This window comes from Saimiri boliviensis, chromosome 16 (genome assembly GCF_048565385.1).
Source record: "Saimiri boliviensis isolate mSaiBol1 chromosome 16, mSaiBol1.pri, whole genome shotgun sequence".
In the NCBI taxonomy this organism is placed as follows: domain Eukaryota; kingdom Metazoa; phylum Chordata; class Mammalia; order Primates; family Cebidae; genus Saimiri; species Saimiri boliviensis.
This window is the reverse complement of record NC_133464.1, coordinates 60,838,797-60,855,804: the sequence shown is the minus strand read 5'-3', so window position 1 is coordinate 60,855,804 and position 17,008 is coordinate 60,838,797. Positions and strand designations below refer to the sequence as shown.

General features: G+C 38.6%; 1 protein-coding gene across 3 annotated transcripts in view; it reads left to right on the top strand.

Annotated features, from left to right (window-relative positions):
* Window positions 1–6,933: 6,933 nt before the first annotated feature.
* Window positions 6,934–17,008, top strand: part of FNDC3A (fibronectin type III domain containing 3A) — a 185,670-nt gene continuing 175,595 nt past the window's right edge. Inside the window, exon 1 of one of the 3 annotated variants that reach the window (XM_003942224.4) lies at window positions 6,934–7,018. Coding sequence is in view for 1 of the 3 variants with exons in the window: in XM_074387675.1 (XP_074243776.1) it covers window positions 7,802–7,927 (126 nt within the window). In the remaining 2 variants the exon portion in view is untranslated. Of the gene's footprint in view, window positions 7,019–7,409; window positions 7,928–17,008 lie in introns of those variants that run through there. The other 2 variants (XM_010330079.3, XM_074387675.1) reach the window with 2 other exon arrangements.

The window sequence follows — 17,008 nt, the reverse complement described above, 5'->3', positions numbered from 1 at the left end:
AGTATTATTAGCAATTAATTTTAGCTTTCATTCTTTTTGGTATAACTCTGAATTTATGTCATATGTACGGTGTAAAGAAAAAATAAAAGCAAAATACAGATGTCCCTTGATTTTTAAAAACTTTATAGATAAAAATTTGAAATCAGTAAAATTTGTATTTTATTTCATTAAAAGCCTTCAATTTATAAGTGATTTTCCTAGTTTCTCCCATTACTATATGTCATTGTCTTTATTTCAGAGATGCCTGTTTCAATTTTACATAATATTTTTAAATAATAAAGGCAATTTGATCTTTACCTGCCATGAATAGATTTTTGTTTTGTCTAGTAGCTTTAAAATGTGATTTGTTTAAATATTTACCTCTGTAATATGAGGAAGACCTTTCTCAAGTTTGGTGAATTGTAACTGGATTTAGAAATCTGAATTTTCATTTCCTAACTCATTTAAATTTTATTTTTAATTTTGTCCAGATTAAAGTCTTATTGTTATCTTGGTAAAGCAGTGCTCTGGTTTTGAAATTTGATTTTTTGAGGGAAAATAAAAGCCGGGCAGTTGGGGAGAGTTTTTAAAATTCCAAGTCATCCTGTGCCTCATTATTCTTATAGATGCCTATCTCCTTCTTCTGTCTTCAAAATTGATTCATATGTCATCTGGTTATGCTGGATAATGATCGTGGTGTGTTCAACCCCAGGGCTATTATCAAAGCATCCTAAAGTGGTTAAAAAAAAACATCAAAGAGCTGTTGACGGTCCAAAAGACAAATATAGAAACTTAATTTTTTCAGCCTACAGAAAATCGTTATAATCTGTCTACTATTGTATAGCCCCTTCAGATCCAGAAGCTATTCAAGAAGTCCTGGCCAGTAACCAGAGAAGTCTTTCCCCTTTGGAAGTAACTGTCTCCAATAGCACTGCTTTGAAACCATATTATTAATATTGACAAATTTAGACTATTAGGATTATCATTTTGTGATTAGGGAATTCCTTGGTCTTTCCTAATTGGTTTCTCTACAAAGAATACACAATATAAAAGACATGGACCATAGATGTGCAGTTTTCCTGAACACTTGAGTCAACCCTAGTTTAACACTATGTTACAGAGGGAAAACAATTCTTATTTGTGAAAGTTGACTCTTGTTTGAGCTGGTTGCTCTAAGATGCTCAAAATATGGCCCATGGACTACCCTCATCAGAGTCTCCTGGAGTGCTTATAAAATGCAGATTCTTGAATCCAAATTTTGGGGTGAGAAGGGAGTATGCAGTGGAGCCACTGTAGCTTAAACAAGGGCCACAGGTGATTTTTATTCACGGCAAAGTTTAAGAACTACTTCTCAAGGACAATTACTCTTTAGTTTAGGAAAACACTTTAATGAAACATGTTGGTTTTTAAATAAAGCTAAGGTTCCAAGGCTATTCTGGATAAATTTGAGAAAACAAAGAGTCAAATTGCTTTGAGTAAGAATAAATTAACAAGAATTTGGGAATTGTCCTTGGTGGTTTTAAAGAGAGGTGGCTTTAGGAGTCCTAGAAATTCAGAAAAAAATATAGAGAAGGTTCTTGTTAGAGTGAGGGACCATAGCAATACAGCGGTAGTGTGTGGTCTGAAGATGATGATGACTAGTGAGAAATTCCCTGTGGTGGAAACGGCCAACATTCAATGTGAAGTTGCTTCCTATTCTGTGCCTTGTTTCCTTTGCTTTTAGGGAAGGAGCTGTTCCATCCATAGGAAAGCACAGCGAGGGATGGAGATGGCAACAGGATCAAGAATTCAGAGCAAGTGTGGACCCTGGCCAAGCTCCTTTCCAAGAATCCTTGGAAATGTGGAGGAAGGTTCTAGATTTTCTAAACCTCACCAAATCACAATTAGCCAGGACATCCTAATCATGTAGTTCACATTTATTTATTGAACATCAAGCATATAACAGGCATCTTCATGCATTATGCAATTTAAACTTGCAAAGTAGGCATTTTATCCTTAGTTTATAGATGAGGAACTGAGGCCAGAAATGTTGGATAACAAGCCCAAGATCGATCAATCAGTTAATAATAGAGCTGCAACTGAAGCCCAGATCTACCTGACTCCAAAGCTTGTCTCTCCTGCCCTAAATTATACTACACCCCTTCTTGGAGATTTAAAAAAAAAAAAAAAAAAAAAAAAAAAGCTCTAGCCACTTTAAGTGGTGTACCTCCAGGTTAACCACTTCCACCTCCTTCTCCTCTTTCAGACTTGCACCTGCTGCCTAAATAAAGAAAGGAACAACAGCAATAGTGTTCTGCCTGGCTCTGTTCAGAGTTAAGGCCCCAATATTGTTCAGAGAATTCAATCAGCACACTCCTCCCACCACAATCTGCTGTGCCATCTCTCCTCTTCACCACCAAACTTTTTCCCAAGCTTTTTAAATAGTCTCCACTTGCTGTTTGACTTCATCTTTGTCTTTCTCTTTAACCAGCTGTACTTTGTCAAGAACTGTGAAGGGTCTGATATTTTATCCTCCTTGCAAGCTGATCATTTAACCTGCTACAGTTTCATGGAAGCTGGCAGAAGATGTGGGATTTGGGGGTGAAAGGGGTGTATTACTCATGGCACAGCAAGCAGCACCAGTGTCATGTTCAGTCAGTGCCCTTGCCCCGAGGTCTCACCTGGAGCTACATGGTGTGGTTCAGGTGAGTGATGCACCTGCAGTGGGTTTGCCTCATAGCTGAGTAACTCTAAGCTTAGGAAATCCCCAATCTTTTTATAATAGGCTGCAAGAAAACCTGCTTGACCCTTACCTGCAAAGACATTATCTTTACTATATTGGATGGTAAACAAATGTGCCCCTGCTCTGGGTGGGGTGGGGGACACTATGTATATTTTCCAAGGCTGCTTGCCAAAAAAAAATGAAAATCCTTGAATATATGGTCTAAAACAATTACAAAACAAAACAAAAGCTGTTAGTGCCTCTGCTCACAAGACATACAGAAATACTAGATTCCCACAGAGAATTGTCTCCCAACACATTTGTGCTTTTCTTCTCAGTTGTCATACAGAAGATCAGTCTCTTGAAAATGATCAGTAATATAGTCATACAGAAGATTGCTCTCTTGAAAATGATCAGTAATCTAATTTCACGACCCAATAACCTTCTAGAATCCTGGAAAATAAACTCATAGAACAATAATCATTCAAGAAATATGTATTTGGTAGCTCCTATGTGCCAGGCACTGTGCAGGCCCAAATAGACATGGTCTTTGTCCTAACATGGGGAGCCACAGACATTAACCTAGTAGTTACACATACCAAAACGTATTTACAAGCTGCAGTAAGTCCTAAGAAGGGAGGGTACATGGTGGTAAGAAAGCTGACATAATAAGGGATCTTGAACGTATCTGGGAGGTCAGAAATGTTTTTCAAGGATGTCCCTTTCAAGCTGAGAGCTGAAGGATGAGTAAGAGATAGGATAGCTAAAGGAGAGAATGGCATGTGCATAGAGCCTTTGGCTGTTGGGATCACAGCATTTTTGAGAAACTAAAAGAAGACCAGGAAGTCTGCCTGGGAAACAAGGTGAAAATGAGACTGGAAAAGGCAGGTAAGTCCACACCTCGCATGGTCTTGTAGGTCACCTTAAGAACTCTAGACTTATCCTAGAGCAATGAGAAACTGTTTAAGAAGTTTTTTGGAGAAGTGACATAGTCTTATTTGCTTTTAGAAAAGATCATTTTTGCTGCAAAATGGAGACTGACTGGAGGAGCCCACTCTGTATACAGGGAGACCAAATTGGATTTGTGGCTATTGGAAAGAAGTGGATCAATTAGATTTTAGAAATAAAATTGCCGGGAGCTAGTGCTGCAACAAATATGGAGAATGGAAGAATGGCAGTGAGGGAGACATCAGGGATGACTACTACTAGATGTTTGATTTGAATAACTGGGGGGATAAGGGATAAGGAAAGCAAGAGTTCATGAACTCAGTTGGACTAAACTTTGCAACTTTGAGATACTAAGTAGTCATGTCAGTGAAGCACTTGGAATTTGGAGGAAGAGTCTAACTTTGGATTAGTGGATCAGATTTGGAATTTAGAGGAAAGGTCTGGGCTAGAGGCACATATGTGGAGATCACGGGCATATAGATGATAACTAAAGCCACTGGTGTGGGTGATGTTGCTTAGGCCGAGAGATTATAATGAAAACAGAAAAGAATCTAAAACTGAATTGTGAGGTACTTTTATATTTCGTAATTAGGGAGAGGAGCAGGAATCTACAAAGGAATCAGAGAAGCAGTGCCTAGGAAAGTAAGGAAGAAAACCAAGAAAATGCAGTGCCAAAGGAAGAAGAAACGTTTTACACAGAATAGTGGTCAAAGTGTTGAGTATTGTTGACAGCCCAAGAAAGATGAGGATTGAAAATGGCTCTTATTTTATTAATTAAAAAAAAAAATGAAGCATTGAGAAGAGAACTTGTTCTAAGCCAACATAAATTCTTGACCCTCTCTGTGTTCCCAGAGAACTCATACTGGTGTATATGCTAGGGTCATTTATGTGTGGGTTTTATTCTCTCCAAAGGGCATAAATTCCTCAGTCTTCACTTCACTTCACCTTGCTGCATTGCATATTATTGACTACAATCTCTAGGTCTTCACAAACATTCTGAAATTATGTGTTAGTCTCCTTCAGAAACAGTTGGTCTTCACTCTGCTTTTACATGTAGGCATCTCCCAATACCACTTTTAATATAGTTTTTAAAAGTGCCATTTCTTGGCCTCTCCCTGAACAAAGGAATCAGAATCTTGAGGGAGTAATTGCAGGATTCTATAATTTCAAAAAGCTCCTGAGTAGTAAGCAGAGTAGGAAAATATGAGGTTGGCGATAAGTTTGGAAACCACTAGCTTAGACTCAGATCAAACATAGCTGGGCAGCAATACGGGGAAGCCACCCCATCCACCCACCTCTTATAAAATCCTCATACTTTTAAATAATATACAGTCATACTTCAATTAATCCAAGATCAACTTGCCAGCTGTCTGGAAGAGGGCCAAATCCAAAAGTTAAGAAAAGGAGGCTGGGCACAGTGGCTCACGCCTGTAATCCCAGCACTTTGGGAGGCCAAGGTGGGCGGATCACCTGAGATTGGGAGTTCGAGACCAGCCTGACCAACATGATGAAACCCTATCTTTGACCAGCCTGACCAACATGATGAAACCCTATCTTTACTAAAAACACAAAAATTAGTCGGGCGTGGTGGTGCATGCCTGTAATCCCAGCTACTCGGGAGGCTGAGGCAGGAGAATCACTTGAACCCGGGAGGGAGGTTACGGTGAGCCGAGATCGCGCTACTGCACTCCAGCCTGGGTGATATACTGAGACTCCGTCTCAAAAAAAAAAAAAAAAAAAAAAAAAAAAAAAAAGAAAGAAAGAAAGAAAGAAAAGCAAGAAAAGGAAACATCTCTCACAGTGAAAGAACTTCTGATAGTGAAGAGCAATTAAAGTATCTCAAGTTACCACTTGATATAGAGTCACACTGCCCTATTTACAGCCAGAAGAAAAGAAACCTCCCATTAGATGGATGTGGATATAAACGATCCCATCAATCTTCACCTCGAGCCACGGAGAAAACCAGCCAAGGAGAAAAGAGTAAAAAAATAAACAGTAAAGCAGAAAGAATAAAAGGAAGAATCAGAGTGGACAGAGGCAGATGAGGAGACGAGAAGCAGTGACAGATTTTAGAAGAAGTGACGAGAACATTCCAAAGAGGAAAAAAGGGAAAGCACCAAAGTACGGATTCTATACATCTCAGCAATCCTTTGGGACTTAAACATATGGCCAGAGTATCGGTTTGAGGGTCAGTCATCAACAAAGGATTTCATTAACCACTGTATTCTTTAAGAATATAAAGAATAAGCACATTTAAAAGAGATCTCTGTGAAAGTTTTCCTTTTTAAATATAGCTATTTTTAAAGATCACATAATTAATAGACTGAAATAAAGCCCAGACATGCAGCTTGGTTACAGCCATCACCATTTCTGAAAGGACAGTTGCTGGGATAGGACTCCCCGGTCCAAGGACTACCCCCGCCCCAGGTCTTCCGGGGGCGACCTTAAGTCAGCGCCCTCAGGCCTTATTGCAGCACCCTCCACGGCCTGAGGTTCCAGGAAGTCGCTGCTGCGCTCACTTGTAAGTCTTGGCGCGGTTGTAAAAACTGGGGTCGTGGTTTTCCACGCGATTTGGCTGGCGAAGAGACGACGAAGCCACCCTCCAACGTTTCAACGGAGTAAATAGCTAAATATCTTTGCTTGCTATCCAGATCCCGGGTTCTAAGTATCTGGGATTAGAAACCTCTGAGGCCACTTCAGAGGTTTCCTAGTCCTTGGGGGGAGTGTCTTTTAAAGCACCTGCCCGCCTTAAGTTCGGAAAGGGGCTGACAGGGTGAGTCTCAGGGGAGCCTTTGGAAAGGGGAATTGAGAATCGTGTTAGTGGCTCTAGGAACGTTCATGAACTTCCACTTACTGAGTGTGGCTCCGAGCCTGGCCGCGGCGGACGCTACCACGAGCCAGGCGCAGCCGGGCCGCGGGAGAAAGCCGGAAGCCCGAGAGAGTGTGGGCGCTCCGGGAACCGAACGCGGCCACTTGGCCGCCACGCGCCGGCGGCTCAGCGGGGACCAGCGTTCCGGTGAGGGAGCCCCGGCGTGGCGGGCGCGAGGCTGGAGTTCGGAGTACTGGCCGGCCGAGGGCGCAGGGCCCGCGCAGCCGCACTCGGCGCGCGGATTGCGGGCTCCTCCTCTCGACTCCGTAGTAAGCATGGCGGCTGCGGCGTTCGTGGTCCCTCGGGTGAAACAGAAAGCGGGAGCTACGCGGAGAGGGAGCGAAGAGCGGGGCTGAGGCGGCGCCGTCACTGCCGGGAAACAACCCCAACAGTCAGCGCGCCGGCGGCCGCGGCGGCCCCGAGAGCTGACGCTGCAGCTGAGGTAGAGACAAAACGATCGGGAACCCTGAGGAGAGGCGCCGGAGGTGCCGCCTTCTGCCTCAGAACGGCGTGACTCGGAGGTGAGAGCGCGGGCACTCCCTCCGCGCGAAAGGCGGGGGACGCCGAACCGTCCCAACCCCGTCCCGCCCCGGATCAGGCGCTGCGGAAACCGTTAGGTTGGGACTGAGGGCGCGGGCACCCTCCCAGGCTCGGCCCCGTCGAGGGGCCCGGCCCACTCCCTTATGTGGGCGCGCCGTTGGGCACAGGGGCAGTGGGGCCGGGGACAAGACCCGTCAACTTGTCGGGCACCTGCTGGGGCCGAGCCTCGCCGGGACGCGCTTACGGGGGCGCGGCTGGGGGCGCCATCCCGCCCGAAAGGAGGCGGCATCCAACACGAGGGAGGCGGCGCGGGTGCGCGGGCGCCACTCCTCTCTGTCCCCCGCCTCCTCCCCGCCGCACGCCGCGTAGCTCTAGAGGGCTCGGGGGCGGGGGCGGAATCCTCCCGCTGGGATCGCCCAGCACCCGCCGCGCCTTCGGCTTTGGCCGCCCGGCATCGGCCGAAGTTGAATGCTTTTCTGAAGAGAGTTTTCCCCGCTCATCGTGGGGTTAAAACCTCGAAAACCCGCCCTCTGTGTTTGCTCCTGCGTGGCTGCTGCCAGTACCTGGCAGTTCCTCTCCCCGGGCGAGTTAACCACCTGTTCGGTCGGGAGGTGGACTCCGGGCTGCAGTCCTCGCCCGGGTTAACAGCTTGGATCTTCGAACTTTTGACACGGCTTTGGAAACGACGTCATGTGTTAGGTAAAGGAAAATGAACAGATAATTTCTTTGTCAAATTGCGAGCAGAAGAGGGGCTGTTTTAGTGGATGTGGTCGTTAATTGTTCTTTTATTCAACTGTTGGAGTTACAAGCCTTGGGATATTTTAGAGGAGGAATGTGGTTTGCTGGCGGTGCTAGGGATTGTGAATTCGAGGTTTTTTGTGAGATTTTGGGTAAGTTTCTCTGGACACCTTTGTGTCTGACCATCTATTAAATAAGAGCCACAGGCTGATGAGATTTTTTTTTTTTTTCTTTTTACAATATAATCCTCATGTGTTCTCTATGGGTTTTAAAACCTGAACAACGTATTTTGCTACTTACTGTGGTCTGTGCTTTTAGTTCTTGAAACCAAAGTGTGTTTTTGTATTGTAGGAATGAAATAACAGTTGAACTCTTACTATAACATTTTATCACCATGCTGTTACCAGCTCCAGTACTAAACATATGCCACTCAGGAGTTTGAGCCATATGTTAGGCAGAAACGAATTGAGTTTGCTGGTTCTGATCTTACGTTTGGATAAATGCTTAGTTTTTGTGTATTTACTAACTCTGTGATTCCTGTCATCTTGTATCACCTACAAAAATGTTCAAGTGAGTTGAATCCCCTGCCTTTTGGTTATTTTCTTGGTTGAATTAATTTTTCTTAAGTGATGAGATAAGGTGCTCACTGAGACAGATGGTGGGCCTAACAGAAAACAGTGATGAAGGATTTTTACTCTATCTTTTGTAAAATATAACCTAAAATGTTGCTTTTAGCTTTGTAGCCCACTGGTAGTTCTTGCTATCTAATAAGACCAGTTAGTGGGAAAAAGGGATGATGACAGGAGAAACATCTTGTTAAAATGTTAATATTAAATCTTATATTTAAATTTTTCAGCACTACCACAATTAATTTCACTATATTGTCTTGTTTTATTTCATAGATCATCTGTTTTCTATGTGTACGTTAACTGGAAATTTTTTTATTCTAGACTGGCTATCGTTAGCCACCTGTATGCTTCTGAATTAACTCCCTTTTTCCCTTTTGTCTGAATCCTCCAAATTATTGAATGCTCAGGAAAAATAAAATCCTGTTTAACACTGGTCTCAGTTAAGCATAGTTATAAAGATGATTAGTGTCTCCCAAATTAATGATAAGCATTAAAAAAAAACTGATTCTAGGCTTACCTTCTTTTGGTGATGTCAGTGTCTTCACTTCTCCGTGTGAGTAATTGAGACCTGATTTATTTTAACACACATTTAATAATTACTCTTTACTAGTCACATTTCTGCAATATAATAAGCATATTTTATTACTAATTTAAAAATTTCTTCCTCTTCTCTGACCAGCCAGATATAGCTACAGGCTGAGAGATCCTATAAAACCCCATAAAAAAAGAGGGAATGCATGATTCATATTCTCTTTGTTTTTTTATACTTTTACTTAGGCAAAGAGCATTTAATTTATACTTTATCCATTTTTAGTAATATTTACTGTTTTAAAACATTTGTATTTTTTTAATGTTCATAACATCCAAGGTTTGTGCATCTTTCAGTTTGCTTGTATTTTTAAAATACAATTTAATGAAGTATTCAAAAGGGTTTTTTTTTTTGAACATTCTTAGTTCATGTTTGAATGAAAATGAATCTAGATCGTGTCTTTGAGAATGATGTAGGGATATGCACATTATTTCCAATTTTATTAACCAGATAACTGAGTGATTGGTGATTCTCATTTTTTGTTTTTAAGCAATGGCTAGTAGACGTCAGAGAAATTCACAATATTGTAATTCCAAAGGTTTAGAATATGGTGCATGTTTATCCCATTGAGCCTTTTACTGCTTCAGTTTATCACATTGCAAAACAAGAAATATGGCCCCCATGTGTATTAATTTCAAGAGCTACTCGTTAAAAGAAAATTAGTGGCCATTAGTATTGAAAGGCAAATTTTGGACTTTTACGTGTATTGTGAGCTTTTATAATTTTCTTAATATTTTGGTCTTATTTCAGAGAATTATCCAGTGCTCTCTTTCTGTATTTTTATTTTTACCTTTCTGTCCTCCCACTATCATGATTTTGCTTGTCTTTAATATATACTTTCAAGTTTGCCCTATAGCCTATGGACTTCCATCAAGTTCCTTTCCGGGTGTCGTCTTTCGATGTTTCCAATCAATTATCACCCATTACCAGTCCTTGGGCTGTTTTTTCCTCCAAGATTTGAGAAACACACCTGGGAGATGGCATGTGTTTACAAGGTGTTATGATGTTATTAAAGTGGGGATACAAACATAGTGTGATGTCTTCCTTCAGGTAGTTTACAAACTAGTTGGGGGTACTAAACTAATAGTATCATTAGCAGAAAATCTAATATGGTATTATTAAGTTGTGTGATACCAACTGGAATTTAAAGGGAAGTGAAGCCAGTGAGGGCTAGAACAATCTTGGAAGGCATCTGGAGGAAGTCAGAGGAAACTAGAATGGATTTAGATAACAAAGGGAAAGGCTTTCCAAAAGAGATTCACAGGCAGAGTTGGAAGTAGTAGTAGAATAAGTAGTCGGATAGCATCCAAACACAGAAATTGGGAGGAAGAAAGAAAGAAAGTTAGGTCCAGATGTTAGCTTAAACACCAGGGCATCAGAAGAGGAAAATATGCAGAGCTATTTTGTATCATTAGAAACATTAGACAGTTTGTATCATTAGGAACCTATCACTAAAAGAACTATACCTCAGCTTTGTCATATTAATAGCTTAAGCTTTATGTATAATGGATCGCTTAAATGTGTTTGCTTATATGGCTTAGATCAGGGGTCGCCCAACTTTCTCTGTAGAGTGCTAGATAATTAAATATTTAGGTCTTGCAGGCCATTTACAGTCTCTGTTGAATGTTCTTTTTTGAATAATCTTTTAAAAATGTAAAATTTTACATTGTTAACTCAAGAGCCAAACAAAAACAAGCCACCTGTGGACTGGATTTGTCCAGGGGGCCTAGTTTGTTGATTCCTAGGTATAATTGGCAAAGTAATTGTCCATATAGCACATACTGTGAAATGTCTTCTGTCATCTTGTCTATATGGTTGTTTGGTGCATTGTAGGCCTATCATGTATCTGTTTTTCCTTACGTTATACTAAAAGAAAATAGGCAGAAATAAGTGCTACTGTAATTGTTTTGTGGCCAGACTTCTAACAAGAGCCTAGAATAGGTCTCAGAATTAGGAAGTGAAAGATGAAAAGCCTTTGAGTCAGGCCTTACTACAGTGAAAATAGCTACACAGTGGCTTGATTTAGAATTTGTATAAGGTTAGGTATATCAACTGCCTGTGCTGGTTTTACATTTTTTTAAAACACAGCTGGCAGTTTAAAAACTTTGTCTAGGGTGCTGGTGGTCTGTAAGTGACAACAGGGGAGCAAGCTGTAGGGAACTTTGTTTTTAGAAGTAGCCTAGAATGAGTTAATAAAGGGATAAACAGTTGGACATTCTGCACTATTCCAGGAAAAATCACTGTGTTATGAAACAGTCTGATAATTGATATTCACATTGATGAGCTTGGGTCATCAAGAAAAGATTTTATCATATGCACATTACATGGAAGAAAGACCTAAAAATCTCTTTACAAATATTTCGATTAAGATTATTTTAAGATAAGCTATGGTGATTTAAAGGATAAGTATGGGCTATTTTGAAAAGTAATTTACATGAAACATCTCTCTGAAGTTTCTAAACATGTAGATATGTATTTCTAAGGCAGTTCAGTTTCCTTGAATATACTATGTTTCATGTGCCACTACCAGATGAATAGTGATGCCTCAGACTGTGGCTGCACAAATCAATTGGCTGGGGCTACTCTATTTTTTGTGGCATCCAAAGAGCAAAAATACAGCATTAGAGCATTTTTTCATTAAGCAGGCATTAGTAAGTATGTTCTGTTTATCAGGGTTAGTATTAGGTGCTGGAAAAAGTACAGATGTATAAGATGGGACTCTACCTGGATAGAATCAATTATGTTTCTTTCTTCTTGTTAAAAACATTAAGACCAAGCAAACAAAATCATGAAACTTAACTTTTGTACTTTTATTTGTGATTAGCATTTTTCATACTTAGTAAGTACATACACTACCGTAATTTTTAAGGCAATATAAATCCTTTGTACTAAGTAACAGCCTGTATAAATTGCTACTTAATACAATTTTTACTTTTTAAATTTTATTTTAAGAAGAAATTCATGCTCTCCCTCTTTTCGTTTTTGTTTTTGTTTTTTGTAAATGCTTGAAACAGCTTCACCATTCCAGCTGTTCCCGTTTGCTAAACAAGAGATAAAGTACCTTGGATGGTGACTCAAAAGTCTAGTTCTTAGTTCCAGCTTCACCACTTATTAGCTATATGATTTTGGGTTAGTTTCTTGCAATCTTGGCTTTCTAATCATTAAAATAGAGAGTAATACCTATTCTGTTTTCCTCACAGATATTGTGAGGACCCACAGAGATGCTGGAAACCATAAAAGCATTAAAGTACATATCACAAAAGTGCTTACATTAATACTACTGTATTGGAAGCAATGCAGCCTTTTTGTTGTTGTTGTTTTTTAAAAAGGGACCAGAGTTCAAGCTTTATCCTTCGAAGTTCTGTAAACATAGTATGTTTCCAGTAAACATTGAGTTTACTCAAAAGTTTTAACATCTTTCTTGGCAAAAGAATGCATATGAAAACTTTCCATTCTTATTTATCTTTCAGTACAGTCCATATCCAGTGCCTCTGTCCCTTTTTGCAAGGGAGACTGATCTGTTTCAAACAACTTCAGCTGTTCTTTCCATAGTGGGGCAAAAATATGCAAAAAGTACATTCCTTATGGTTTTCTTTTTTTCAAGGGGAAGACTATTTATGTATCAGTAGCAATAAGATCCACTTGTTGAGCTCATTGAATTTTAGGCCTATACTTGCTTATTTTTAAAATCCTATACAAACCTACCAGGTATGTGGCAGTATTCTCATTTTACAGATGAACTATACTTCTGATTGACTTCCATATTGCTTCCTCCCTCACTTCTTGAGATCTCTTACATGCTAGTTGCTAGAAATATAAAGTATGATGTATACTTTGAAGTAAGCTTTGGTGTAAAAAGTTACCTAAGTTTGGTAAATTAGATTGTGTATGTTAATTAGCCTCTATCAGAAATGTTTGGGAAAAAGGTGTTTTATCTGTTTCCTTTCTTCAGAATCCATATTTTAATATATATTTTAACTTTTTAAACGTTAAATAATTTCTCTTCACTATCTACTTCTTCGGTGAGGGATTACTTTAATTGGTTTACGTATATTGTCTTCTAAACCTACAGACATATAATTTGGGAGGCAAAAAAAAAAAATCTTCCTACTTCTCTATGGGTTCTAAACAGATATTTAAATACATTTCAAATCACAGTTTGGACTTCTATTAGAAAGTAATTACATGCTTTGCTTCATAGAAGTGTATGTCATATACAACAACTGCTTTTGTTGAGCCATAACTTGAAGGTTAGTCATTTCATTTACTTTAAAATCAGTTCTTAAGATTTGCTTAAATAAAAAGTGAAAACAGTTCATAATTTGTAATTTCGTTATGTTTAAATTTTCTAATTTATTTTTGTTTTCTGAAGACAGATATTCTCCATTATGTCTTTGTTCTTATGACTTGATTTTTTTCCATGTAATATTTTCATTTGCAGTATATACTTAGAAAGGCCATTTTAACATAATACCTTCATAGTTTAGGAAGTACTGTTTTGTTTCTTTAGTAACTGTTAGGACCAGCTTTTCCTGATGCTTCAAATTGGTATTCCTTAAATGCCATAGTATGTTAGCAAATTTTTTTAATCGCTTGAATCTTACTAAAACTGGCCTAATGTATGTGACAGAGTAGCCTTTGGGAAAATGTAAGGGCAACTGCCCTTCTAACCATCTTTTAGGCTGCTTCCAGGATATTTAAAAAACATGAATTATTCAAATCATTCTCCAGATTCAGAAATTAAAATCACAGCACAATTCATGCTGCATTAATTATAATCTCCTTTGTCTGTGAGAGTCCATACTGTGTTGATTGTGTCATCATTTCCTACCTCTTTACAACTTCGTAGTATAGTGTAGAAAATATGTTTCACATTAGGCAGCCATAGGATTGTTTCTTGACTTCTGCTTATACTGGCTGCATAGAAACATGAGTGTGCTACTTTACCTGTATGAGCCTGGGTTCTTTCATTTTACAGTGTAGTAGTAATAGTAGCTGTCTCCTAATATAGGCTATGTAAGAATTAAAAGATAGATCCTATTTATCATGACAAGTAAGATGCTTGCCATAGGACATTTATATCTAGAACTTTGACAGACATGCCTAAGTCACTCAGGCGTTCTGCATACCATTCATTTATTCATCTGTTGGTCATTTGTTGAACATTTAAAATGTCCTACTTAGAATATGAATGTCACACTCCCTTCCCTTTAGAAATTTACAGAATGGGATAAGAGATAATATGTAAATAAATACCTATTTTTAAATAATTAAAATATGTCTTGTGTCTTTCCACTTGTGTGAGTCCTTCCTGTCTTTTAGTACTTAACTGTCAAGTGTTTCCATAATACCCGCAGAGTATCTGGATTGTATATATCATACTGTAGTGTATATATGTTTTTTACGTCTGAGTCAGCCATTCAACTATGAACTTCTTGAGTTTGACCAGTACTGCTGGAGTCAGCAACTTTTTTAATATAGGAGAAGATAGTAAATATTTTAGGTATTATGGGCCATATGGGCTCAGTTGCAGCTACTTAAACTGTGCTGTAGAAGCACAAAAACAGCCATGGATAGATGATAAACAATGGGTATGACCTTGTTCCTATTGAACTTCATTTATGAAAATAGGCAGCAGACCAAATTTGGCCCACAGGCCTTAGTTTGCTGACCTCCGCAATGATGCATGTGTACCCTGTGCTTGACAAGTAAAAGGCACTCAGTAAATAGTATGATTACTAGGTATTAAACACTTTCTATGTTCTGGGTGCTGTTGCAAAAAACTTCAGATGTATCACTTTACTTAAGCCTTGCAACAACTCTTTACGGTAGATACTATTATCACCAAATGTCATAGAGTAATAGTAGAAGCACTTTCATTAAAAGACAGGAACAGGACATTGGTCCAGAAGTTTAGGCAATACATTAAGAACAAGAAAAATAATTTAACGTATAAATAACGGGGGAAAATGTATCACTATTATTATTTAGAGTTAATGTGACTGCTTACAAATACAAATAAATGTAATACAAATAAATACAAATAACGAAAAAATACAGATAATCAACCAAAAATGATTTGAGTTAAAAAATTTTCAGTAAGCTGATTGGCTCTAAGATAAACTTAGAAAATTTATTAGCCTTCTTATATATCAACAATAACCAACTATGAAATACAGCAATAAGAAGTAGCAGCCTAAATTATAAATACTTAAGATTTTAAAATGTGTAATAGCTATGTGAAGGAAACTACAAAAAGATGTGACTGAATGGAGGAATATTCCTGAATGTGTCAATTTAATGCTATAAAAATGTCAGCTTTTACTAAATTATTCTGTAAAGTCAATATAGTTCCAATAAAAAATTCAACAGGATTTTAAAAATGGAATTTGTTAAACTGATGGTTCAAGTTTTGAGAAGGGAGCATGCACAAGAATGGCTAAGTAAATTTCAAAAAGAAGTATAATAAATGGGAATATCCCCATCAAAGATCAAAACGTTATAAAACGACAATTAAAATAAGAATTTGGAGTAGGAACAGGCATCCTGATCAAACAGATAGAATAAATTCAGGAGACGATTCATGGATAAAGATTTGTAGGATAAATGAGTGATTAATGGAAGTACTAGTCTATAAAATGTGTGGGACAATTGACTGTCTAATTGAAGTAAAGATAGGTACCCACTTCATGACACTCTCAAAACTAAGTTCCAGGTGGACTAAATGTCGATAAATAAAAAATTTTTGAGTAGAGAAGGCCTTTTAAGTGAGACATCAAACTTAGATGCCATTTAATAAGGAAGGCAAGCAATTGACTGGGATAAAATATTCCACATGTAATAGACAAAATTAACATTCAAAGTATACAATATGAAAAAGATAACTGATAGAAAATGGGAAAGGATGTAAGCAGGAAATTTATAGAGGTAGAAATATTAGTAGCCTGTTACGTTTTGAATAGATACTATTGAGCTGAGTATAAATAGTATCATCTTTGTAGGAGAAAATTTTAGCAGTATCTGTCCATTTTAAATGTACATTCTCCTGAACCAGAAGTCTTATTTCTATGTCTGTAATACAGAAATACTATCATATGTTCATGGAGAGTATTACATGATTATTCCATGCAGAGCTGGGTGCCGTGGCTCATGCCTGTAATCCCAGCACTTTGGGAGGCTGAGGCAGGCAGATCACGAGGTCAGAAGTTCAAGACCAGCCTTGCCAACATGAAACCCATCTCTACTAAAAATACAAAAAACATCAGCAGGGTGTGGTAACGGGCGCCTGTAGTCCCAACTACTTGGGAGGCTGAGGTTATGGTGAGCTGAGATTGTGCCACTGCACTTCAGTCTGGGCAACACAGTGAGACTCTGTCTCAAAAAATAAATAAATAAATAAAGTATTACATGATTATTCCATGCAGCGGAGGAAATGTATGAAGGAAAACTGGAAATAATAAGGTCATCATTAGAACAGTTAAATTATGGTGTGCTGTTACACTACAATATTAGATACTTATGAAAAAACATGTAATAGGTATAGATGAAATTCTCAAGATATTTTACACAAAAGGGCAAGATCAGTATAATACATACACAAAGACACAATTCATACACATGCATACACACAAATACAATTATACAAAAGCAGGGTATGTAATTTTGTTTATGTAACACCCAATCCCAGGAAACCTAATGAAAAAACATGAAATAGATATAGATGTACTTCTCAAGATATTTTACACGAAAGGGCAAGATACAATATAATACATATACAAAGACACAATTCATACACACACACACACACACACAGAGACACACATACACACACACACACACACACACAAATACAGTACAGAAAAGTAGTATATGTACTTTATGTAGCACCCAGTACCAGAAAACCTAATATACAGGTAAGTGCAGAGAAAAAGACTGGAAGGGTGCACCACAGTCATTAGCTCTAGAAATAGAAGTTGGATTAGGGATCAGGAAAGAGTTAAAAATAATGTTTGTAT